General features: G+C 44.4%; 1 protein-coding gene across 1 annotated transcript in view; it reads left to right on the top strand.

Moving 5' to 3' along the window:
- LOC123481025 (acetylserotonin O-methyltransferase-like) overlaps window positions 1-20,937 on the top strand; it is a 45,792-nt gene extending 24,855 nt beyond the window's left edge. The window contains exons 2-5 of the mRNA XM_045214612.1: window positions 17,659-17,750; window positions 17,965-18,139; window positions 20,559-20,688; window positions 20,865-20,937. Coding sequence (XP_045070547.1) covers window positions 17,670-17,750; window positions 17,965-18,139; window positions 20,559-20,688; window positions 20,865-20,937 — 459 coding nt within the window. The 5' untranslated portion in view covers window positions 17,659-17,669. The remainder of the gene's footprint in view (window positions 1-17,658; window positions 17,751-17,964; window positions 18,140-20,558; window positions 20,689-20,864) is intronic.
- The last annotated feature ends 5,539 nt before the right edge of the window (window positions 20,938-26,476 follow it).

The following is a 26,476-nucleotide window of genomic DNA, read 5'->3' as shown; positions in this document are numbered from 1 at the left end:
ATTTCATTTAAGGTGCTCCAAAGCTTTTTACTATCATTCTTTATGTCATTTATCTTTGTTTCATAGTGTAGTTTCTTCTTATTTATATTCAGTTTAGTCACATGATTTGTCAATTTGCAGTACATTTGCCAATTGGTTTTGCTGCCAGACTTATTTGCCATTCCTTTTGCCTCATCCCTCTCAACCATACACATTTTCAATTCCTCATCAATCCACGGGGATTTAACAATTTTTCCAGTCATTATCTTAATGGGTGCATGCTTATTAGTAACTGGGATAAGCAATGTCATAAATGTGTGCAGCATCTGGTTTCTCCTCATTACACACCACAGCAAATATTATTTACATCAACAACATAAGAATCTCTACAAAACTTATTGTATGACCTCTTATACACTATATTAGGCCCAGCCTTTGGAACTTTGGTTTTCCTAGATACTGATAACCTGAACCAGGTTGCATGCACTGGTTACAGTTTGAAGCTGTTTCTTGAGTGGGCAGCTTGATGAAAGCCAGTCAATATTTAAATCACCCAGAGAATATACCTCTCTGTTGCTATCACATACATTATCAAGCATTTCACACACATTATCCAGATACTGACTGTTAGCACTTGGTGGTCTATAGCAGCTTCCCACCAGAATGGGCTTTAGGTGAGGCAGATGAACCTGTAGCCATATTACTTCAACAGTATTTAACATGAGATCCTCTCTAATCTTTACAGGAATGTGGTTCTGTATATAAACAGCAACACCTCCACCTTTAGCGTTTCTGTCTTTTCTGTAGATCTTATAACCATGTACTGCTACCACTGTATCATCAAAGGTATTATCTAAGTGAGTTTCAGAATATGAATGTCATCTGTTACTAGCAAGTTATTTTCATGAACCTTGTTTCTTAGGCTACATATGTAACCGTGGGCTATTTTTAGCACTTTTCTGGAATGGTTGATTGTTTTCATTGTGCTACTGGGAAGCTTAGCAGAGGTAGACATTCTCATGCTATTTCTGTTAGTGCAGGGTGAGCTGCACCCAGTGGACTTCCTGCTAGGGCACACCACCTCAATGCTAACAGTATTACTCTGGTTCATAGGCACATGATTACTGCATCCAATAGCTGTGGGATCAGCAGAGGCATTCAGGGCAGTTAGAGGGACATAAATTAGGTTACTTACATTGTGTCTTCCAACGCCCCTAGGATAATGTACATTTGCTGAAGCATTATGACAACTCAGCAACACAATGGTAGGGTCATTGATCAGTCATTGTCTCAACGCAGCCTTATAATGCTATGAAAAGATCTAGGAACCCATCCTCCTTATAAAACAAGCTTTCTTTCCAGAAGGTATCAAAATTGTCAATAAATGTTACACACACAGAGCTGCAGTAGTCTCGTAGCCAGTTATGGAGGGCTAAATGTCTGCTGAACCGTTCAATGCCACGATTTAGGGAGGGCAGAGGGCCAGATATTATGGGGCATTTGTTGGTGTCAAGCAGAGACCCAATCAGTTCTTTAAAATCCATCTCCAGCTGTTCTGAGCTGCCCTCAATAATGTCATTGAATCCCACATGAACTATGATAGACTTGACTTCCTGATGCTGGTTTAAAATGTTTGGGAGCAGCTTATTGATGTCCTGTATTCGTGCTCCTGGATAGAACAACGTTTTTTATCCAGGGACTGAGACATTTCTCACCATTGAACCAGAGAGAGGGAAAGGAGCCGAACTCGAAGACGAAGCCTCTGCTGGAGTCAGTGTAGTTGGAGTCAGCACCACCGTCCCAGACACAGGCAGTCCCAGACACAGGCAGTCCCAGTGATGAAGGCGCAGGTAGATCTGTCACCAGTGCAGTGAAGCTATTCCTCATGTCAATCTGCTCCGAACATCTCGCAGTCACTCCCGTCCGCTTAGCAGCATGCCGCTGCCTTCGGTTTCCACGACTTGTGACATGGGACCAGCGCTGATTGGAACCTTCTTCTTGCTGTTCTCCGTCTACTTCACTACAGGATGGAGGAGGAGAAGCAGATGGAGACGACTTCCTTGGCAGGCAAGATCCAGGTAGCACAGCCCATTCTGATAGGGACAGTTGACAAGGAGGGGAAACATCCATCAGGCCCGAGCGGCGTCCAGCCATAGGAGTTGAGAAAGTTCAGATTTGCGTTTTCTCCTGTAAATTCATGCAGAATTGAGATTTGCTTGCTAAGCATAGCCACCTCCTTGCTGTAATCCTCTGCTAGCAAACAATTACCGGATTGGAACTCCGGATTGTCAATATTGTCCCAGTCGAGCGTAATAATGCACCTGAGCTCAATTTCGAGTCTCATAGCAAAGGGTCTGAATACTTATGTAAATAAGGTATTTAAGTTTATTGTTTTTTAAAATAAATGTGCAAACATTTCAAAATCTGTTTTCGCTTTGTCATTATGGGGTATTGTGTGTAGGTTAATGAGGATTTTTATTTATTTAATCCATTTTAGAATAAGGCTGTAACGTAACAAAATGTGGAAAAAGGGAAGGGGTCTGAATACTTTCCGAATGCACTGTAAACAGTTTAAAAACTATTTTGACAAGAAGTTGGCGCCCACCAACTTCTTGCTAACTTTACTAACAAGATAAAAGTCAAAAATAAAGTCACTGTGGAGGGGTCTTGGATGGTTGAGGGGCAGCTCTCGAGGGGAACTGTGTTGGGGATCTTGGATGGTTGGTGGCCTGGCGGTTGTGAGCTTGAGCCGGTGGCCGAGAGGTCGCTGGTTCGGGTCCCCGATTCGACTGGGTGGGGGATCTGTCCTTGTGCTCTTGACCGTGGGTGCTTGACCGTGGGTGCTTGACCGTGGGTGCTTGACCGTGGTTGCTCCTGTGGGTCACTCTGGATAGGAGTGTCTGCTGGATGACTGAATGTCATGTAAATGTTGAGCGGCTTCACTGCAGGTAGATTGTATGTTTTTAAAATTTACAACTGGATGTGCAACGCACCTGCCATTAATACTAGAAAATCATAATTCAATTACATTTTTTATCTGCCAATTTGTCAACAACCCAAATAAGAAATGCAGCACTCAATATCTAATGATTTCATATTTTTATTTTTAAACAGATGTTCCATGTTGTGGAATTTCTAGACAGTCAGTGAGAATGGAGATGGCGGTGGTGTGAGACAGTTGGCTAGTAAATGGTCAGGTGTGCAGATGGCCAAATACAACAAATTCTTCCAAAATGGCCAAATACAACAAATTCTTCCAAAATGGCCAAATACAACAAATTCTTCCAAAATGGCCAAATCTGTGAAATACAAAGAAACACCCCAACCAGACTGGAAATTCTACAGAGTACCAATTGAATATTCAAATGGTACGTTGATGAACAAATCATTGGTGTAGAGGTTGAGAGTTAACTGGCTCGCCTTTTGATAGTTTGTGAATAGTTCAAATGGTTTGTAATGATCTTCCTTCACTGTAGTCTCTTGTTGTAAAGTGGCTAAGAATATAGAATCTAAGAATATAGAATCTAAGAATGTAGAATCTAAGAATGTAGAATCTAAGAATGTAGAATCTAAGAATATAGAATATTGAATCTAAGAATATTGAATCTAAGAATATTGAATCTAAGAATATAGAATCTAAGAATATAGAATATTGAATCTAAGAATATAGAATATAGAATCTAAGAATATTGAATGTAAGAATATTGAATCTAAGAATATTGAATCTAAGAATATTGAATCTAAGAATATTGCAAGAGCTGTTTGTTTATCTTTGCCTTTTTTTAAGCAAAACATTTATTTGTATTTTTATCATATAAACAAGTTAGGTCCAAATGATCCAAATCTGAAAAACCCACTGAACTGCAACCACTGAGAATGATCTCCCAGTCTACAGAAGAAGAGAGAAGACAGAACCGGTACATATTACTGACGGGCCCAGTTTCTCAATACCGATAGAACTTAAGCTTTTACAAGTGTTTTCCATTTATCATCATATACTAATAGAATCATCTCTGATTATGTGAGTAACTTTTTTTAAGTTCTCAGTGACTTCAAACATCTGTAAACTTTGCATTTCTATTCAACTTTGCATGTTTTCCTCCATTAGAGGAGCAAGGAAGTTGAGCTCAAGTGAGGATGAAGAGGCTGATGACAGGAGAGCAGGACGGCAGGGGAAGTAGCTTTAAAGCCGGCTCCATTTATTTCACCACCAGCTTCTACCGACCTCCAGAGTAGTTCTACCTCTAAGACCTACCCTGTACAGCAAAGAGAGAGACTGTTACCCGAGACTGAACCCACTCTACCCAAGAGAACCCTTACTTCTTACAGTCCTGATAGCCCCTTCGCCCTGAATCCCCCCAACAGCCCCCTGTCTTACAGTCCAGACATGGCCTCTGTCCTGCATCCCTCCGAGAGAGCCCCGGCCCTGCATCCCTCCGAGAGAGCCCCGGCCCTGCATCCCTCCGATAACAGCGTCTGCTAAATGACTAAAATGTAAATGTAAAAAAATATAGGCCTGTTTAACTGAAAACAAACACTGTATATGGTTAGAACTATAATGTTGCATCGATAGCTCTATGAATCTGAGTTACATTTCTCCAGCCCCATTCCTCAACCCTTTACCAAAACAGTGTTGGGGTGCCTGTTTTGTTATTGTTTGAACTGCAAATTGCCCCTTAATGGATGATTTTAAAGTATGATGCACCCATTTTACAAATAGCATTAGGCCTACATGTATTTACACCCCTACTCTTGTGATACACTGTTGTTCACAGCTGTACTGCAGGAAATGGTGACCCTTCTGATGATCCTGAGAGAACAGAACAAGGACATATTTTCCCAGCTTCAAAACATTAACAGAGCACTGGAGCAGACCAACGACCCTCCACCAGAAGAGTCTGGTGACCCCTAGACAACCCCTGGTGACCCTCTAGACGACCCCTGGTGACCCTCTAGACGACCCCTGGTGACCCACTAGACGACCCCTGGTGACCCCTAGACGACCCCTGGTGACCCACTAGACGACCCCTGGTGACCCCTAGACGACCCCTGGTGACCCACTAGACGACCCCTGGTGACCCACTAGACGACCCCTGGTGACCCACTAGACGACCCCTGGTGACCCACTAGACGACCCCTGGTGACCCCCTAGACGACCCCTGGTGACCCCCTAGACGACCCCTGGTGACCCCCTAGACGACCCCTGGTGACCCCCTAGACAACCCCTGGTGACCCCCTAGACAACCCCTGGTGACCCCCTAGACGACCCCTGGTGACCCCCTAACCAACCCCTGGTGACCCCCTAACCAACCCCTGGTGATGGGATCTAGAGGCTGAACTCAGGACAAATGGGGACCTAAAAAGAAAACTGGTCAAATCAAATCAAATGGTATTTGTCACATGGTGTAGACTATAACCCTAACCCAAATGGTATTTGTCACATGCACCGAATACAACAGGTGTAGACCTTACAGTGAAATGCTTACTGTAAAGTAAGGTAGCTTACTGGGCGGCAGGTAGCTTGGTGGTTAAGAGCATTGTGCCAGTAACCGAAAGGTCGCTGGTTCTAATCCCCGAGCCGACTAGGTGAAAAATCTGTCTGTGCCCTTGAGCAAGGCACTTAACCCTAATTGCTCATGTACAGTGGGGAAAAAAGTATTTAGTCAGCCAGCAATTGTGCAAGTTCTCCCACTTAAAAAGATGAGAGGCCTGTAATTTTCATCATAGGTACACGTCAACTATGACAGACAAAATGAGAAAAAAATTTCCAGAAAATCACATTGTAGGATTTTTAATGAATTTATTTGCAAATTATGGTGGAAAATAAGTATTTGGTCAATAACAAAAGTTTCTCGATACTTTGTTATATACCCTTTGTTGGCAATGACACAGGTCAAACGTTTTCTGTAAGTCTTCAAAAGGTTTTCACACACGGTTGCTGGTATTTTGGCCCATTGCTCCATGCAGATCTCCTCTAGAGTAGTGATGTTTTGGGGCTGTCGCTGGGCAACACGGACTTTCAACTCCCTCCAAAGATTTTCTATGGGGTTGAGATCTGGAGACTGGCTAGGCTACCCCAGGACCTTGAAATGCTTCTTACGAAGCCACTCCTTCGTTGCCCGGGCGGTGTGTTTGGGATCATTGTCATGCTGAAAGACCCAGCCACGTTTCATCTTCAATGCCCTTGCTGATGGAAGGAGGTTTTCACTAAAAATCTCATAATACATGGCCCCATTCATTCTTTCCTTTACACGGATCAGTCGTCCTGGTCCCTTTGCAGAAAAACAGCCCCAAAGCATGATGTTTCCACCCCCATGCTTCACAGTAGGTATGGTGTTCTTTGGATGCAACTCAGCATTCTTTGTCCTCCAAACACGACGAGTTGTGTTTTTACCAAAAAGTTATATTTTGGTTTCATCTGACCATATGACATTCTCCCAATCCTCTTCTGGATCATCCAAATGCACTCTAGCAAACTTCAGACGGGCCTGGACATGTACTGGCTTAAGCAGGGGGACACGTCTGGCACTGCAGGATTTGAGTCCCTGGCGGCGTAGTGTGTTACTGATGGTAGGCTTTGTTACTTTGGTCCCAGCTATCTGCAGGTCATTCACTAGGTCCCCCGTGTGGTTCTGGGATTTTTGCTCACCGTTCTTGTGATCATTTTGACCCCACGGGGTGAGATCTTGCGTGGAGCCCCAGATCGAGGGAGATTATCAGTGGTTTTGTATGTCTTCCATTTCCTAATAATTGCTCCCACAGTTGATTTCTTCAAACCAAGCTGCTTACCTATTGCAGATTCAGTCTTCCCAGCCTGGTGCAGGTCTACAATTTTGTTTCTGGTGTCCTTTGACAGCTCTTTGGTCTTGGCCATAGTGGAGTTTGGAGTGTGACTGTTTGAGGTTGTGGACAGGTGTCTTTTATACTGATAACAAGTTCAAACAGGTGCCATTAATACAGGTAACGAGTGGAGGACAGAGGAGCCTCTTAAAGAATAAGTTACAGGTCTGTGAGAGCCAGAAATCTTGCTTGTTTGTAGGTGACCAAATACTTATTTTCCACCATAATTTGCAAATAAATTCATAAAAAATCCTACAATGTGATTTTCTGGATTTTTTTTCCTCAATTTGTCTGTCATAGTTGACGTGTACCTATGATGAAAATTACAGGCCTCTCTCATCTTTTTAAGTGGGAGAACTTGCACAATTTCCCCACTGTAAGTCGCTCTGGATAAGAACGTCTGCTAAATGACTAAAATGTAAATGTAAAAATGTACAAGCCTTTAACCAACAATGCAGATTTAAGAAAATAGAGTTAAGAAAATATTTAATAAATAAACAAAAAAAAGAAGATAAAAAATGGCACAATAAAATAACAATAACGAGGCTATATACAGGGGCTACCGGTACCGAGTCAATGTGCTGGGCTACCGGTACCGAGTCAATGTGCGGGGCTACCGGTACCGAGTCAATGTGCGGGGATACCGGTACCGAGTCAATGTGCGGGGGTACAGGTACCGAGTCAATGTGCGGGGGTACAGGTACCGAGTCAATGTGCGGGGGTACAGGTACCGAGTCAATGTGCGGGGGTACAGGTACCGAGTCAATGTGCGGGGTACAGGTACCGAGTCAATGTGCGGGGTACAGGTACCGAGTCAATGTGCGGGGGTACAGGTACCGAGTCAATGTGCGGGGGTACAGGTACCGAGTCAATGTGCGGGGGTACAGGTACCGAGTCAATGTGCGGGGGTACAGGTACCGAGTCAATGTGCGGGGGTACAGGTTAGTTAGGTAGAGGGAAAGTGACTGTACTGATAATGGTACTTCTTATTGTTAGTAGAAGTTACTGAAACTACTCTAACAGCTGCATGTTCTGCACACAGCAGCATGTTATAAACACAGCAGCATGTTATAAACACAGCAGCATGTTATAACCACAGCAGCATGTTCTGCACACAGCAGCATGTTATAAACACAGCAGCATGTTATAACCACAGCAGCATGTTATAAACACAGCAGCATGTTATAAACACAGCAGCATGTTATAACCACAGCAGCATGTTATAAACACAGCAGCATGTTATAAACACAGCAGCATGTTATATACACAGCAGCATGTTATAAACACAGCAGCATGTTCTGCACACAGCAGCATGTTATAACCACAGCAGCATGTTATAAACACAGCAGCATGTTATAAACATTTACATTTACATTTTAGTCATTTAGCAGACGCTCTAATCCAGAGCGACTTACAGGAGCAATTAGGGTTAAGTGCCTTGCTCAAGGGCACATTAACGTCATTTAGCAGACGCTCTTAGCCAGAGCGACTCACAAATTGGTGCGTTCACCCTATAGCCAGTGGGATAACCACTTTACAATTGGGGGGGGGGTAGAAGGATTCCTTTATCCTATCCCAGGTATTCCTTAAAGAGGTGGGGTTTCAAATGTCTCCGGAAGGTGGTGAGTGACTCCGCTGTCCTGGCGTCGTGAGGGAGCTTGTTCCACCATTGGGGTGCCAGGGCAGCGAACAGTTTTGACTGGGCTGAGCGGGAACTATGCTTCCGCAGAGGAAGGGAGCCAGCAGGCCAGAGGTGGATGAGCGAATGCCCTCGTTTGGGTGTAGGGACTGATCAGAGCCTGAAGGTACAGAGGTGCCGTTCCCCTCACTGCTCCATAGGCAAGCACCATGGTCTTGTAGCGGATGCGAGCTTCAACTGGAAGCCAGTGGAGTGTGCGGAGGAGGGGGGGTGACGTGAGAGAACTTGGGAAGGTTGAACACCAGACGGGCTGCGGCATTCTGGATGAGTTGTAGGGGTTTAATGGCACAGGCAGGGAGGCCAGCCAACAGCGAGTTGCAGTAGTCCAGACGGGAGATGACAAGTGCCTGGATTAGGACCTGTGCCGCTTCCTGTGTAAGGCAGGGTCGTACTCTCCGAATGTTGTAGAGCATGAACCTGCAGGAGCGGGTCACCGCCTTGATGTTGGCGGAGAACGACAGGGTGTTGTCCAGGGTCACGCCTAGGCTCTTCGCACTCTGGGAGGAGGACACAGCGGAGTTGTCAACCGTGATGGCGAGATCATGGAACGGGCAGTCCTTCCCGGGAGGAAGAGCAGCTCCGTCTTGCCAGGGTTCAGCTTGAGGTGGTGATCCGTCATCCATACTGATATGTCTGCCAGACATGCAGAGATGCGATTCGCCACCTGGTTATCAGAAGGGGGAAAGGAGAAGATTAGTTGTGTATCGTCAGCGTAGCAATGATAGGAGAGACCATGTGAGGATATGACAGAGCCAAGTGACTTGGTGTATAGGGAGAAAAGGAGAGGGCCTAGAACTGAGCCTTGGGGGACACCAGTGGTGAGAGCACGTGGTGCGGAGACAGCTTCTCGCCACGCCACTTGGTAGGAGCGACCGGTCAGGTAGGACGCAATCCAGGAGTGAGCCGCGCCGGAGATGCCCAGCTCGGAGAGGGTGGAGAGGAGGATCTGATGGTTCACAGTGTCAAAGGCAGCAGACAGGTCTAGAAGGACAAGAGCAGAGGAGAGAGAGTTAGCTTTAGCAGTGCGGAGAGTCTCCGTGACACAGAGAAGAGCAGTCTCAGTTGAATGACCAGTCCTGAAACCTGATTGGTTTGGATCAAGAAGGTCATTCTGAGAGAGATAGCAAGAGAGTTGGCTAAAGACGGCACGCTCAATAGTTTTGGAAAGAAAAGAAAGAAGGGATACTGGTCTGTAGTTGTTGACATCAGTGGGGTCGAGTGTTGGTTTTTTTTTTTTTTTAGCAACTCTCGCTCTCTTGAAGACGGAAGGGACATGGCCAGCGGTCAAGGATGAGTTGATCAGCGAGGTGAGGTAGGGGAGAAGGTCACCGGAGATGGTCTGGAGAAGGGAGGAGGGGATGGGGTCAAGCGGGCAGGTTGTTGGGCGGCCTGCAGTCACAAGTCGCAGGATTTTATCTGGAGAGAGAGGGGAGAAAGAAGTCAAAGCATAGGGTAGGGCAGTGTGAGCAGGACCAGCAGTGTCATTAGACTTAACAAACGAGGATCGGATGTCGTCAACCTTCTTTTCAAAGTGGTTGACGAAGTCATCCACAGAGAGAGAGGGGGGGGAGGATTCAGGAGGGAGGAAAATGTGTCAAAGAGCTTCCTAGGGTTAGAGGCAGATGCTTGGAATTTAGAGTGGTAGAAGGTGGCCTTAGCAGCAGAAACAGATGAAGAAAATGTAGAGAGGAGGGAGTGAAAAGATGCCAGGTCGGCAGGGAGTTTAGTTTTCTTCCATTTCCGCTCCGCTGCCCGGAGCTCTGTTCTGTGAGCTCGCAGTGAGTCATCAAGCCACGGAGCTGGAGGGGAGGACCGAGCCGGCCGGGAGGATAGGGGACACAGAGAGTCAAAGGATGCAGAAAGGGAGGAGAGGAGGGTTGAGGAGGCAGAATCAGGAGATTGGAGGGAGAAGGATTGAGCAGAGGGAAGAGATGATAGGATGGAAGAGGAGAGAGTAGTGGGAGAGAGAGAGCGAAGGTTGCGGCGGCGCATTACCATCTGTGTAGGGGCAGAGTGAGTAGTGTGGGAGGAGAGCGAGAGAGAAAAGGAAACAAAGTAGTGGTCGGAGACATGGAGGGGAGTTGCAGTGAGATTAGTAGAAGAGCAGCATCTAGTAAAGATGAGGTCAAGCGTATTGCCTGCCTTGTGAGTAGGGGGGACGGTGAGAGGGTGAGGTCAAAAGAGGAGAGGAGTGGAAAGAAGGAGGCAGAGAGAAATGAGTCAAATGTGGACATAGGGAGGTTGAAATCCCCCAAAACTGTGAGGGGTGAGCCATCCTCAGGAAAGGAACTTATCAAGGCGTCAAGCTCATTGATGAACTCTCCAAGGGAACCTGGAGGGCGATAGATGACAAGGATATTAAGCTTAAATGGGCTAGTGACTGTGACAGCATGGAATTCAAATGAGGAGATAGACAGATGGGTTAGGGGAAAAACTGAGAATGTCCACTTGGGAGAGATGAGGATTCCTGTACCACCACCCCTCTGACCAGATGCTCTCGGGGTATGCGAGAACACATGGTCAGACGAGGAGAGAGCAGTAGGAGTAGCAGTGTTTTCAGTGGTGATCCATGTTTCCGTCAGCGCCAGGAAGTCGAGGGACTGGAGGTTGGCATAGGCTGGGATGAAGTCAGCTTTGTTGGCAGCAGAACGGCAGTTCCAGAGGCTGCCTGCGACCTGGAACTCCAGGTGAGGGGTGCGTGCAGGGACCACCAGGTTAGAGAGGCAGCAGCCGCGCGGTGTGGTGCGTTTGTGTAGCCTGTGCAGAGAGGAGAGAACAGGGATAGGCAGAGGCATAGTTGACAGGCTGTAGCAAATGGCTACAAAAATGCAGAGGAGATCGGAATGAAATGAGCTAAGCATCTGGGAGAGGAGAGAGCAGGGCCTCCCTCACCAAAAACTTCTACCTCAGAAACTAAAATTGTTTCACTGAACCACCCGGAACAAAAACTCTCCCAACTTCCACCTTTAGAAATCAGAATTGTTGTGAACCACAGCGGTTCAATGTTTAAAGGAATAGACTCAACCCACTTTATTCAGCTAGCTAACTATGACACCATAGCTAACTAGCATGCTAGCATCCAATAACACACAGTTTAACACACAGTTTAGCACCAACACTTGGTCACAACAAACCACCAATAGTGTGTTAACTAGCTAACTAGCATGCTAGCATCCAGTAACACACAGTTTAGCACAAACACTTGGTCACAACAAACCACCAATAGTGTGATAACACACTAAACAGATCATTCGTGTCTGTGTCAAGTTCCTTTCATGACGCAGCAATGATTCAACGTTGGCTAGCTAGGACAAGTATATTGTATTTAGCTACTACAGTACAGTTAGCTGGTCGTGTTGGGTAGCTAGCATTGGCCACTGTGTTGACTTTGTTTGAAGAACGGCTAGCTAGCTAGCTTCGTGCTACACCCGGCACACAATGGCTACTGTGTTGACTCTGACTCTGTTCGAAAAACGGCTAGTTAGCTCGCCCGTGCTACAGCCGGCACGGCCGAAGACACTGCCAACCTGCAGTAACTACCCACAACAACCCACGATACCTAGCTGTGACGCCGTAGCTAACTAGCAAGCTAGCATCCATTAACACACAATTTAGCACCAATACTTGGTTACAACAAACTGCCAAGAGTGTGTTAGCACACTAAACCTGCAGTAACTACCCACAACAACCCACGATACCTAGCTATGACGCCGTAGCTAACTAGCAAGCTAGCATCCATTAACACACAATTTAGCACCAATACTTGGTTACAACAAACTGCCAAGAGTGTGTTAGCACACTAAACAGATAATTCATGTCCGTGTCTAGTTCCTTTCATAACGCATAACGCAGCAAAAATTAAACGTTGGGTAGCAGCACATTAACATTGGAAACAGCTCTCCACCGTTGCTAATCGTTACCAGTAGCTACCCGCTAGCTAGCTAGCCTCGTGCTTCGATACTAACCTACAATTACCTACGGAAACCTACAATAACAACAATACTAACCTATAATAAATACAATACCTAACTACAACTAACTACCTACCTACGATCTAATACATGGTTAAGCTTTACTCAACACCATATGAGAAGCTTACCTCCTGCTTACCTCCAGCTAGAGAAAAAAACCACTTACTGCTGCAGGCAGGTATCTTCTCATATGGTTATAACACAGCAGCATGTTATAAACACAGCAGCATGTTATAAACACAGCAGCATGTTATAACCACAGCAGCATGTTATAAACACAGCAGCATGTTATAACCACAGCAGCATGTTATAAACACAGCAGCATGTTATAAACACAGCAGCATGTTCTGCACACAGCAGCATGTTATAACCACAGCAGCATGTTATAACCACAGCAGCATGTTATAACCACAGCAGCATGTTATAACCACAGCAGCATGTTATAAACACAGCAGCATGTTATAAACACAGCAGCATGTTATAACCACAGCAGCATGTTATAAACACAGCAGCATGTTCTGCACACAGCAGCATGTTATAAACACAGCAGCATGTTATAACCACAGCAGCATGTTATAAACACAGCAGCATGTTATAAACACAGCAGCATGTTATAACCACAGCAGCATGTTATAAACACAGCAGCATGTTATAAACACAGCAGCATGTTATAAACAGCAGCATGTTATAACCACAGCAGCATGTTATAAACACAGCAGCATGTTATAAACACAGCAGCATGTTATAAACACAGCAGCATGTTATAAACACAGCAGCATGTTCTGCACACAGCAGCATGTTATAACCACAGCAGCATGTTATAAACACAGCAGCATGTTATAAACACAGCAGCATGTTATAACCACAGCAGCATGTTATGCACACAGCAGCATGTTCTGCACACAGCAGCATGTTATAACCACACAAACACAGCAGCATGTTATAAACACAGCAGCATGTTATAAACACAGCAGCATGTTATAAACACAGCAGCATGTTATAAACACAGCAGCATGTTCTAAACACAGCAGCATGTTATAAACACAGCAGCATGTTATAAACACAGCAGCATGTTATAACCACAGCAGCATGTTATAACCACAGCAGCATGTTATAACCACAGCAGCATGTTATAAACACAGCAGCATGTTATAACCACAGCAGCATGTTATAAACACAGCAGCATGTTATAAACACAGCAGCATGTTATAACCACAGCAGCATGTTATAAACACAGCAGCATGTTATAAACACAGCAGCATGTTATAAACACAGCAGCATGTTCTGCACACAGCAGCATGTTATAACCACAGCAGCATGTTATAAACACAGCAGCATGTTCTGCACACAGCAGCATGTTATAAACACAGCAGCATGTTATAACCACAGCAGCATGTTATAAACACAGCAGCATGTTATAAACACAGCAGCATGTTATAAACACAGCAGCATGTTATAAACACAGCAGCATGTTATAAACACAGCAGCATGTTATAAACACAGCAGCATGTTATAACCACAGCAGCATGTTATAAACACAGCAGCATGTTATAAACACAGCAGCATGTTATAAACACAGCAGCATGTTCTGCACACAGCAGCATGTTATAACCACAGCAGCATGTTATAAACACAGCACCATGTTATAAACACAGCAGCATGTTATAACCACAGCAGCATGTTCTGCACACAGCAGCATGTTCTGCACACAGCAGCATGTTATAACCACACAAACACAGCAGCATGTTATAAACACAGCAGCATGTTATAAACACAGCAGCATGTTCTAAACACAGCAGCATGTTATAAACACAGCAGCATGTTATAACCACAGCAGCATGTTATAACCACAGCAGCATGTTATAACCACAGCAGCATGTTATAACCACAGCAGCATGTTATAACCACAGCAGCATGTTATAAACACAGCAGCATGTTATAACCACAGCAGCATGTTATAAACACAGCAGCATGTTATAAACACAGCAGCATGTTATAACCACAGCAGCATGTTATAAACACAGCAGCATGTTATAAACACAGCAGCATGTTATAAACACAGCAGCATGTTCTGCACACAGCAGCATGTTATAACCACAGCAGCATGTTATAAACACAGCAGCATGTTCTGCACACAGCAGCATGTTATAAACACAGCAGCATGTTATAACCACAGCAGCATGTTATAAACACAGCAGCATGTTATAAACACAGCAGCATGTTATAAACACAGCAGCATGTTTTAAACACAGCAGCATGTTATAACCACAGCAGCATGTTATAAACAGCAGCATGTTCTGCACACAGCAGCATGTTATAAACACAGCAGCATGTTATAACCACAGCAGCATGTTATAAACACAGCAGCATGTTATAACCACAGCAGCATGTTATAACCACAGCAGCATGTTATAACCACAGCAGCATGTTATAACCACAGCAGCATGTTATAAACACAGCAGCATGTTATAAACACAGCAGCATGTTATAACCACAGCAGCATGTTATAAACACAGCAGCATGTTATAAACACAGCAGCATGTTATAAACACAGCAGCATGTTATAAACAGCAGCATGTTATAACCACAGCAGCATGTTATAAACACAGCAGCATGTTATAAACACAGCAGCATGTTATAAACACAGCAGCATGTTCTGCACACAGCAGCATGTTATAACCACAGCAGCATGTTATAAACACAGCACCATGTTATAAACACAGCAGCATGTTATAACCACAGCAGCATGTTCTGCACACAGCAGCATGTTCTGCACACAGCAGCATGTTATAACCACACAAACACAGCAGCATGTTATAAACACAGCAGCATGTTATAAACACAGCAGCATGTTCTAAACACAGCAGCATGTTATAAACACAGCAGCATGTTATAACCACAGCAGCATGTTATAACCACAGCAGCATGTTATAACCACAGCAGCATGTTATAACCACAGCAGCATGTTATAACCACAGCAGCATGTTATAAACACAGCAGCATGTTATAAACACAGCAGCATGTTATAAACACAGCAGCATGTTATAAACACAGCAGCATGTTATAAACACAGCAGCATGTTCTGCACACAGCAGCATGTTATAAACACAGCAGCATGTTATAAACACAGCAGCATGTTCTAAACACAGCAGCATGTTATAAACACAGCAGCATGTTATAAACACAGCAGCATGTTATAAACAGCAGCATGTTCTGCTGCACACAGCAGCATGTTATAAACACAGCAGCATGTTATAAACACAGCAGCATGTTATAAACAGCAGCATGTTCTGCACACAGCAGCATGTTCTGCACACAGCAGCATGTTATAAACACAGCAGCATGTTATAAACACAGCAGCATGTTATAAACACAGCAGCATGTTATAACCACAGCAGCATGTTATAAACACAGCAGCATGTTATAAACACAGCAGCATGTTATAAACACAGCAGCATGTTATAAAAAGCAGCATGTTCTAAACACAGCAGCATGTTATAACCACAGCAGCATGTTATAAACACAGCAGCATGTTATAAACACAGCAGCATGTTATAAACACAGCAGCATGTTCTGCACACAGCAGCATGTTATAAACACAGCAGCATGTTATAAACACAGCAGCATGTTCTGCACACAGCAGCATGTTATAACCACAGCAGCATGTTATAAACACAGCAGCATGTTATAAACACAGCAGCATGTTATAACCACAGCAGCATGTTCAGCACACAGCAGCATGTTCTGCACACAGCAGCATGTTATAACCACAGCAGCATGTTATAAACACAGCAGCATGTTATAAACACAGCAGCATGTTATAACCACAGCATCATGTTATAAACACAGCAGCATGTTATAAACACAGCAGCATGTTATAAACACAGCAGCATGTTATAAACACAGTAGCATGTTATAACCACAGCAGCATGTTATAACCACAGCAGCATGTTATAAACACAGCAGCATGTTATAAACACAGCAGCATGTTCTGCACACAGCAGCATGTTATAAACACAGTAGCATGTTATAAACACAGTAGCATGTTATAAACACAGCAGCATGTTATAAACACAGCAGCATGTTATAAACACAGCAGCATGTCTTGGATGGAAGGAGTTGAGATTTGATGTAGAAAAGACTAGTCTGGTTTCTAAGCCGGATAAGACATCAGAATGAATTTAAAGCAACAATCAGCCGTTGAAACAATAACAGTGATGGGGGATGACAGTTGCACTATGCTCATTAGGCATGAAGAAGTTATATTCTTCAAGAATCAATGGGTACATATCATTAACTCCAAAAATGGGTGTAGCAACTGTAGATTGCCCCTTTAATGCACGGCAGGTTCTTTATCAATTGTCAACTGCATCAATTGAAGAGGTGCTGTGATACAACACTTCATTAAAAACCTTTTGTGTCAACAAGAAGTCTGGAGGCTTTTCCTTAAAATAAACTGTCTGGAGGGTCATAGGGAAACTGCTGTACAATTCCCTGGCAAAAATGATAAATGGACAGGCGCAAATGGCAAGTAAGCCCTGAAAAGCATGGTGCTGAAAGAGGTCATTTTAGGTTTTAAATGCATATTTACAAGTAGATTTAAACACAAATGTTATCCAATATAATTAGGGGTGCAAGCAGCGAAGCTGTTGAGACCCTGTTGTATTTGTTGCCGTTGGTTATTAGGGGTTCAAGCAGCGAAGCTGGTGAAACCCTGTTGTATTTGTTGGTGTTGGTTATTAGGGGTTGATGCTGGTGAAACCCTGTTGTATTGGTTGGTGTTGGTTATTAGGGGTTGATGCTGGTGAAACCCTGTTGTATTGGTTATTAGGGGTTCAAGCAGCGACGCTGTCAGAGCGGCATGGAGTGGCATGGACTAATACATACCATACGAAACGTAACATATCATACTAAATGGAGGGAGACAGATTAACATTTACTATGTTACGTCTTTCACCTGAGTCCAGGTTGCTTTATTATGAAGAACCTATATCCCATTGTCTGGCTTTCCGATAGGCTAACTATGCACAACAGACAAGCAAACCCTCAGTCATGACTAACGTTCCAACATGGCATTATATTCAACTGCTGATCTGTTGTTCTGTTTTGCCCACTGCCTCTTCTCTCTCCTATCACCCTCCATCCCACTCTCTTCTCCTCCCCCATCAGGACTTCATATCATGGCAGAACATCTGTCCCAGAGCGAACTGGACTACCCCTTTAAACTGCTGGAGTATTTCAATGGATTCAGAGTCTCAAAGGTTGGAGTTTATCATATTTATTTATCATGTAGACTGACATCCCCTGACCTATCGTACAAAGCCACAGGAAATATTTACAACATAATGTACAGATATGTAGATTAGATCTGACAAAATGACATTATGAAATAAATCAAGGCCCCTCTCTTTCGGCCAATCATGTTAACACCAAAAGATGCTGTCAGACTCCTCTGACCCCTGACCCTCCCATCAGGTTATCTTCTCAGCCTGTGAGTTGGGGGTGTTTGACCTCCTGCTACTGTCCCAGAAGCCCCTGTCTGCAGAGCGCGTTGCCCAGGAGCTGGGCGCCAGCGTGGACGGGATAGAACGCCTTCTGGACGTACTGGTGGGAGTCAACATCCTGGAGGTGGAGCAGATAGACGGGACAGGTGAACCGCTGACACCTTACCAATAACAGACACATTATAACATACATACAATCAATCAAATGTATTTATTAAGCCCTTTTTACATCAGCAGATGTCACAAAGTGCTATATAGAAACCCAGCCCAAACAGCAAGCAATGCAGAAGCACGGTGGCTAGGAAGAAACCAGGCTCTGAAGAGTGGCAACGATTATAAGAGTACATGGCCATTAAGGCCAGATTGTTCTTCAAGACGTTCATAGATGACCAGTAGGGTTGTAGAGGGTGCAACAGTTCAGAGAGAGAGAGACCAGTGCCAACCAGATTTATTGGTTCTAGTCCAGATTCTAGCAGCCGTGTTTAGCACTAACTGAAGTTTATTTACTACTTTAGCCGGAGAGTAGAGCATTGCAGTAGTCTAATCTAATCTAGAAGTGACAAAAGCATGGATTAGCTTTTCTGCATCATTACACACATGGATTTTGTATTGTAAATATGTGGTTGTAGAGTTGTGACCTGAGGGCACACACTTAATGTTTTTAATTGTATATAACTGCCTTAATTTTGCTGGACCCCAGGAAGAGTAGCTGCTGCCTTGGCAGGAACTAATGGGGATCCATAATAAACCCCAGGAAGAGTAGCTGCTGCCTTGGCAGGAACTAATGGGGATCCATAATAAACCTCAGGAAGAGTAGCTGCTGCCTTGGCAGGAACTAATGGGGATCCATAATAAACCCCAGGAAGAGTAGCTGCTGCCTTGGCAGGAACTAATGGGGATCCATAATAAACCCCAGGAAGAGTAGCTGCTGCCTTGGCAGGAACTAATGGGGATCCATAATAAACCCCAGGAAGAGTAGCTGCTGCCTTGGCAGGAACTAATGGGGATCCATAATAAACCCCAGGAAGAGTAGCTGCTGCCTTGGCAGGAACTAATGGGGATCCATAATAAACCCCAGGAAGAGTAGCTGCTGCCTTGGCAGGAACTAATGGGGATCCATAACAAATACAAATACACCCTTACCACTAACTCTTTAAAAATGGCTTTACATAGAGGAACAGATAAGAGGGGACAGGTGACCTGACCCCTAACCTCTACCCTAACCTCTACCCTAACCTCTACCCTAACCCTAACCCTACCCTCTACCCTAACCCTACCCTCTACCCTAACCTAACCTCTACCCTAACCTAACCTCTACCCTAACCTCTACCCTAACCTCTACCCTAACCTAACCTCTACCCTAACCTCTACCCTAACCTCTACCCTAACCTAACCTCTACCCTAACCTCTACCCTAACCTCTACCCTAACCTCTACCCTAACCTAACCTCTACCCTAACCTCTACCCTAACCTCTACCCTACCCTAACCTCTACCCTAACCTCTACCCTAACCTCTACCCTAACCTCTACCCTAACCTAACCTCTACCCTAACCTCTACCCTAACCTCTACCCTAACCTCTATCCTAACCTTCACCCTAACACTTACCTTTAACCGTACCGCTTAAAACTGGGATATGTACCTGTACACAGCCCATCTGAAATTAGCCCACCCAACTACCTCATCCCTATATTGTTATTTATTTTGCTCATTTGCACCCCAGTATCTATCTCTATTTGCACATCATCTCTTGCACATCTATCATTCCAGTGTTACTAAATGTAATTATTTTGCACTATGGCCTATTTATTGCCTTACCTCCATAACTTGCTACATTTGCACACACTGTATATATATTTTCTGTTGTATTTTTGACTTTATGTTTTGTTTTACCCCATATGTAACTCTGTGTTGTTGTTTTTATCGCACTGCTTTGCTTTATCTTGGCCAGGTTGCAGTTGTAAATGAGAACTTGTTCTCAACTGGCTTACCTGGTTAAATAAAGGTGAATCAAATAAAAATGTGAACCCTTACCCCCTAAACTGTCTTGACTTTATCACTCTGATCCTGTCCCCTTGTTTTCTCACTCATCATCATTAATATTAGTTAGAAGGGTTCTAAAGTGTTATTGTTATCTTGGTTCTAGAGTGTTACAGCAGTACTGTTCTTTTGGTTCTAGTGTTACAGCAGTACTGTTCTTTTGGTTCTAGTGTTACAGCAGTACTGTTCTCTTGGTTCTAGTGTTACAGCAGTACTGTTCTCTTGGTTCTAGTGTTACAGCAGTACTGTTCTCTTGGTTCTAGTGTTACAGCAGTACTGTTCTCTTGGTTCTAGTGTTACAGCAGTACTGTTCTCTTGGTTCTAGTGTTACAGCAGTACTGTTCTCTTGGTTCTAGTGTTACAGCAGTACTGTTCTCTTGGTTCTAGTGTTACAGCAGTACTGTTCTCTTGGTTCTAGAGTGTTACAGCAGTACTGTTCTCTTGGTTCTAGAGTGTTACAGTAGTAATGTTCTCTTAGTTCTAGCATATTATAGCAGTAATGTTTTTACTGTTCTCTTGGTTCTAGCGTGTTACAGCAGTACTGATGTTGCCAACCTCTACCTGGCCAAAGGCAGCGCTAAGTCTCTTCATGACATGATCATCTACCAATCACAGACCATCTACCCTCTGTGGAACAACATGGTGCACGCTGTCAGGTGGCTAAACAACACAACAACAGATGCTGCATGAAGATGTGCTCTAAACTGAATACTAGAAATGAAGAATTTCACGTTCATCTACCTCACGTAAACCATTACATTACATCAGTTAAGCAGGGTTATGTTGTGATATACTTCTCAGCTGACTGGACATTGTGTTTGATGTCTTACAGAGAGGGGAAAAACCAAAATGAAAAAACCTTTGGCATCTCACCTGAAGACATCTTCCAAACCATCTACAGGTAGGTGGACTTTATATAATCATTATCATGATGTAATAATCAGTAGAGGAAGTAAGTAGGGGATCTATAACTATATTCTATATGGTTAGTATTGCTGAGAGAGGCCAACATCACAACACAAGAACAGGTGCATTTAAAAAAAAAGCATTAAAACACATCTTAAAATATATCCTAGAATGGGTTAGGGTTAGGATCCACAGTGCTGCAAGCTTGGGTTAGGGTTAGTATGGGTTAGGTTTAGGATGGGTTAGTGTGGGTTAGTATGGGTTAGGTTAGGATGGACTAGTGTGGGTTGGGGTTAGGATGGGTTAGGATTAGTATGGGTTAGTGTTAGGATGGGTTAGTGTGGGTTAGGGTTAGTATGGGTTAGGTTAGGATGGACTAGTGTGGGTTAGGATTAGTATGGGTTAGGGTTACCATGGGTTAGTGTGGGTTGGGGTTAGGATGGGTTAGGATAAGTTAGGGTTAGTATGGGTTATGGTTAGCATGGGTTAGTATAGGTTAGGGTTAGTATGGAAACCTGAGCGGTTTCATTCCTATCCGGCAACTGAGTTAGGACGGACGCCTGTATCTTTGTAGTGACTGGGTGTATTGATACACCATCCAACGTGTAATTAATAACTTCACCATGCTCAAAGGGATATTCAATGTCTGTTTTTTTTTTTTTTTTACTCATCTACCATTGTCAACTCAAGCTCTTGAATCTTACCTGGTAGGAGACCGGTATTATGGCGTAGCCGGACAATGTTTGTTCCCTTAGACTTACGGTGTTCAGCAGTGAAAACTATTTTGAATATGCTGGGGATTCGCGTGCTATTAAGTGTATAATCTGCGACATGTTCGTAGTTGTCACGGGGAAAGGTCCGATGGATACCTTCATTTGTGAAAAATGTATTGAACTTGATCAAATCAAATTTTATTGGCCACATGCGCCGAATACAACTGGTGCAGACATTACAGTGAAATGCTTACTTACAGCCCTTAACCAACAGTGCATTTATTTTAAATAAAAAAGTACAATAAAACAAAAACAAAAAAGTGTTGAGAAAAAAAGAGCAGAAGTAAAATAAAGTGACAGTAGGGAGGCTATATATACAGGGGGTACCGGTGCAGAGTCAATGTGCGGGGGCACCGGCTAGTTGAGGTAGTTGAGGTAATATGTACATGTGGGTAGAGTTAAAGTGACTATGCATAAATAATTAACAGAGTAGCAGCACGTTAAGGACCAAGGCGCAGCGTGAAAGGCGTACATGTTTATTTCACCGATAAACACACGAACAAAACAACAAACCAACGAAACGTGAAGTCCTGAGGCTAAACACACTACAAGCCTCTAAACACGGAACAAGATCCCACAACTAGTGATTGCCAACAGGCTGCCTAAGTATGATCCCCAATCAGAGACAACGAGCGACAGCTGTCTCTGATTGGGAATCACACCCGGCCAAACATAGAACTACAACACCTAGAATGTGAACATAGAAATACTAACATAGAATATCCACACCCTGACTCAACATACAAGAGTCCCATGAGTCAGGGCGTGACAGATGGGGTGGGGGGTGTGGGTGGGAGGGCAGTGAAAATAGTCCGGGTAGCCATGATTAGCTGTTCAGGAGTCTAATGGCTTGGGGTAGAAGCTGTTGAGAAGTATTTTGGACCTAGACTTGGCACTCCGGTACCGCTTGCCGTGCGGTAGCAGAGAGAACAGTCTATGACTAGGGTGGCTGGAGTCTGACAATTTTGAGGGCCTTCCTCTGACACCGCCTGGTATAGAGGTCCTGGATGGCAGGAAGCTTGGCCCCAGTGATGTACTGGGCCGTACGCACTACCCTCTGTAGTGCCTTGCGGTCGGAGGCCAAGCAGTTGCCATACCAGGCGGTGATGCAACCAGTCAGCATGCTCTCAATGGTGCAGCTGTAGAATTGTTTGAGGATCTGAGGACCCATGCCAAATCTTTTCAGTCTCCTGAGGGGGAATGGGCTTTGTCGTGCCCTCTTCACGACTGTCTTGGTGTGTTTGGACCATGATAGTTCGTTGGTGATGTGGACACCAAGGAACTTGAAGCTCTCAACCTGTTCCACTACAGCCCCGTCGATGAGAATGGGGGCGTGCTCAGTCCTCTTTTTTTTCCTGTAGTCCACAATCATCTCCTTTGTCTTGGTCACGTTGAGGGAGAGGTTGTTCTCCTGACACCACACGGCCAGGTCTCTGACCTCCTCCCTATAGGCTGTCTCATCGTTGTCGGTGATCAGGCCTACCACTGTTGTGTTGTCGGCAAACTTAATGATGGTGTTGGAGTCGTGCCTGGCCATGCAGTCATGGGTGAACAGGGAGTACAGGAGGGGACTGAGCACGCACCCCTGAGGGGCCCCCGTGTTGAGGATCAGTGTGGCAGATGTGTTGTTACCTACCCTTACCACCTGGGGGCGGCCAGTCAGGAAGTCCAGGATCCAGTTGCAGAGGGAGGTGTTTAGTCCCAGGATCCTTAGCTTAGTGATGAGCTTTGAGGGCATTATGGTGTTGAATGCTGAGCTGTAGTCAATGAATAGCATTCTCACGTAGGTGTTCCTCTTGTCCAGGTGGGAAAGGGTAGTGTGGAGTGCAATAGAGATTGCATAATCTGTGGATCTGTTGGGGTGGTATGCAAATTGGAGTGGGTCTAGGGTTTCTGGTATAATGGTGTTGATGTGAGCCATGACCAGCCTTTCAAAGCACTTCATGGCTACAGACGTCAGTGCTACGGGTCGGTAGTCATTTAGGCAGGTTATCTTAGTGTCCTTGGGCACGGGGACTATGGTGGTCTGCTTGAAACATGTTGGTATTACAGACTCAGTCAGGGACATGTTGAAAATGTCAGTGAAGACACTTGCCAGTTGGTCAGCACATGCTCGGAGTACACGTCCTGGTAATCCGTCTGGCCCTGCGGCCTTGTGAATGTTGACCTGCTTAAAAGTCTTACTCACATCGGCTACGGAGAGCGTGATCACATAGTCATTCGGAACAGCTGGTGCGCTCATGCATGCTTTAGTGTTGCTTGCCTTGAAGCGAGCATAGAAGTGGTTTAGCTCGTCTGGAACTTGATGCAGCTAAAGAAATGATTATTACTCTTCATGAAGAAATAAAACATTTGTACCAAGCGGATCAGAGCTCTGTCCCTTTGGCTGTTGCGGCCTGCACGCAGCTGTTATCTCAGCGGCCCTCTTCTTAGGTGAGTTCTGTGGCTCTGGCCTCACAATCTGCTTCCAGACACGACAGAGGCCGGATCATTCCGGCGATTGCGATAGGGAGTTCGATGGTGAGGCATATATCTGTACCTGGGGCAAAGACTTTGTGTTTTCCTGGGGCAAAAGTTCAGGATATCACCAGGTTGCTTCCCGAGGCTGTGAGTCAGTCACCAGGGGCTGATACTGTCATGCTTCATGTGGGGACAAATTACATTAAGTTGGCCAGATCGGAGCAGCTTAAAAAATATTTGATAGACCTTGTTAACAAGCTGAAAGACTTAATAAGAAGTGTTGTCCCATATCAAGGCTTCCTTGTCTAACTAAGATTCTTCAATCCTTTATCTGTGAACTGTATTCTGAACGTACATCAATCAGGGATTAGACCTGGGCACAGTACTATTACTGCAGCCACATCAGTTGTAAATTATATTGTCAATGCTTTGGATGCTAAGATGAATTGTGCTGCCCTATTTATAGATTTGTCAAAAGCCTTTGATACAGTTGATCATTCTATCTTATTGAGGAAGTTGTCTGTGTTAGGTCTTGGCACTGATGCCTGTTTGTGGTTTCAGAATTATCTTAGTGACAGAATCCAGGCTATTATAATAGACAGGTTAAATCCGAATTTCTTTAAGTACTTAAAAGGGTACCCCAGGGTTCAATTTTGGGGCCATTGTTGTTCACGTTGTTTAAACAGTGAGGGGAAAAAAGTATTTGATCCCCTGCTGATTTTGTAAGTTTGCCCACTGACAAAGAAATGATCAGTCTATAATTTTAATGGTAGGTTTATTTGAACAGTGAGAGACAGAATAACAACAAAAAAATCGTGAAAAATGCATGTCAAAAATGTTAAAAATTGATTTGCATTTTAATGAGGGAAATAAGTATTTGACCCCTCTGCAAAACATGACTTAGTACTTGGTGGCAAAACCCTTGTTGGCAATCACAGAGGTCAGACGTTTCTTGTAGTTGGCCACCAGGTTTGCACACATCTCAGGAGGGATTTTGTCCCACTCCTCTTTGCAGATCTTCTCCAAGTCATTAAGGTTTCGAGGCTGGTGTTTGGCAACTCGAACCTTCAGCTCCCTCCACAGATTTTCTATGGGATTATGGTCTGGAGACTGGCTAGGCCACTCCAGGACCTTAATGTGCTTCTTCTTGAGCCACTCCTTTGTTGCCTTGGCCGTGTGTTTTGGGTCATTGTCATGCTGGAATACCCATCCATGACCCATTTTCAATGACCTGGCTGAGGGAAGGAGGTTCTCACCCAATAATTGACGGTACATGGCTCCATCCATCGTCCCTTTGATGCGGTGAAGTTGTCCTGTCCCCTTAGCAGAAAAACACCCCCAAAGCATAATCTTTCCACCTCCATGTTTGACGGTGGGGATGGTGTTCTTGGGGTCATAGGCAGCATTCCTCCTCCTCCAAACACGGTGAGCTGAGTTGATGCCAAAGAGCTCCATTTTGGTCTCATCTGACCACAAAACTTTCACCCAGTTCTCCTATGAATCATTCAGATGTTCATTGGCAAACTTCAGACGGGCATGTTAATGTGCTTTCTTGAGCAGGGGGACCTTGCGGGCGCTGCAGGATTTCAGTCCTTCACGGCGTAGTGTGTTACCAATTGTTTTCTTGGTGACGATGGTCCCAGCTGCCTTGAGATCATTGACAAGATCCTCCCGTGTAGTTCTGGGCTGATTCCTCACCGTTCTCATGATCATTGCAACTCCACGAGGTGAGATCTTGCATGTAGCCCCAGGCCGAGGGAGATTGACAGTTATTTTGTGTTTCTTCCATTTGCGAATAATCGCACCAACTGTTGTCACCTTCTCACCAAGCTGCTTGGCGATGGTCTTGTAGCCCATTCCAGCCTTGTGTAGGAATACAATCTTGTCCCTGACATCCTTGGAGAGCTCTTTGGTCTTGGCCATGGTGGAGAGTTTGGAATCTGATTGATTGATTGCTTCTGTGGACAGGTGTCTTTTTATACAGGTAACAAGCTGAGATTAGGAGCACTCCCTTTAAGAGTGTGCTCCTAATCTCAGCTCGTTACCTGTATAAAAGACACCTGGGAGCCAGAAATCTTTCTGATTGAGAGGGGGTCAAATACTTATTTCCCTCATTAAAATGCAAATCAATTTATAACATTTTTGACATGCGTTTTTCTGTATTTCTTTGTTGTTATTCTGTCTGTTACTGTTCAAATAAACCTACCATTAAAATTATAGACTGATTATTTCTTTGTCAGTGGGCAAACGTACAAAATCAGCAGGGGATCAATTACTTTTTCCCCTCACTGTAACTTCGACACCT

Source organism: Coregonus clupeaformis, unplaced genomic scaffold (genome assembly GCF_020615455.1).
Source record: "Coregonus clupeaformis isolate EN_2021a unplaced genomic scaffold, ASM2061545v1 scaf0286, whole genome shotgun sequence".
NCBI lineage: Eukaryota > Metazoa > Chordata > Actinopteri > Salmoniformes > Salmonidae > Coregonus > Coregonus clupeaformis.
Note: the sequence above shows the minus strand (reverse complement) of the source record. Positions and strands in the feature narration are given on the sequence as shown.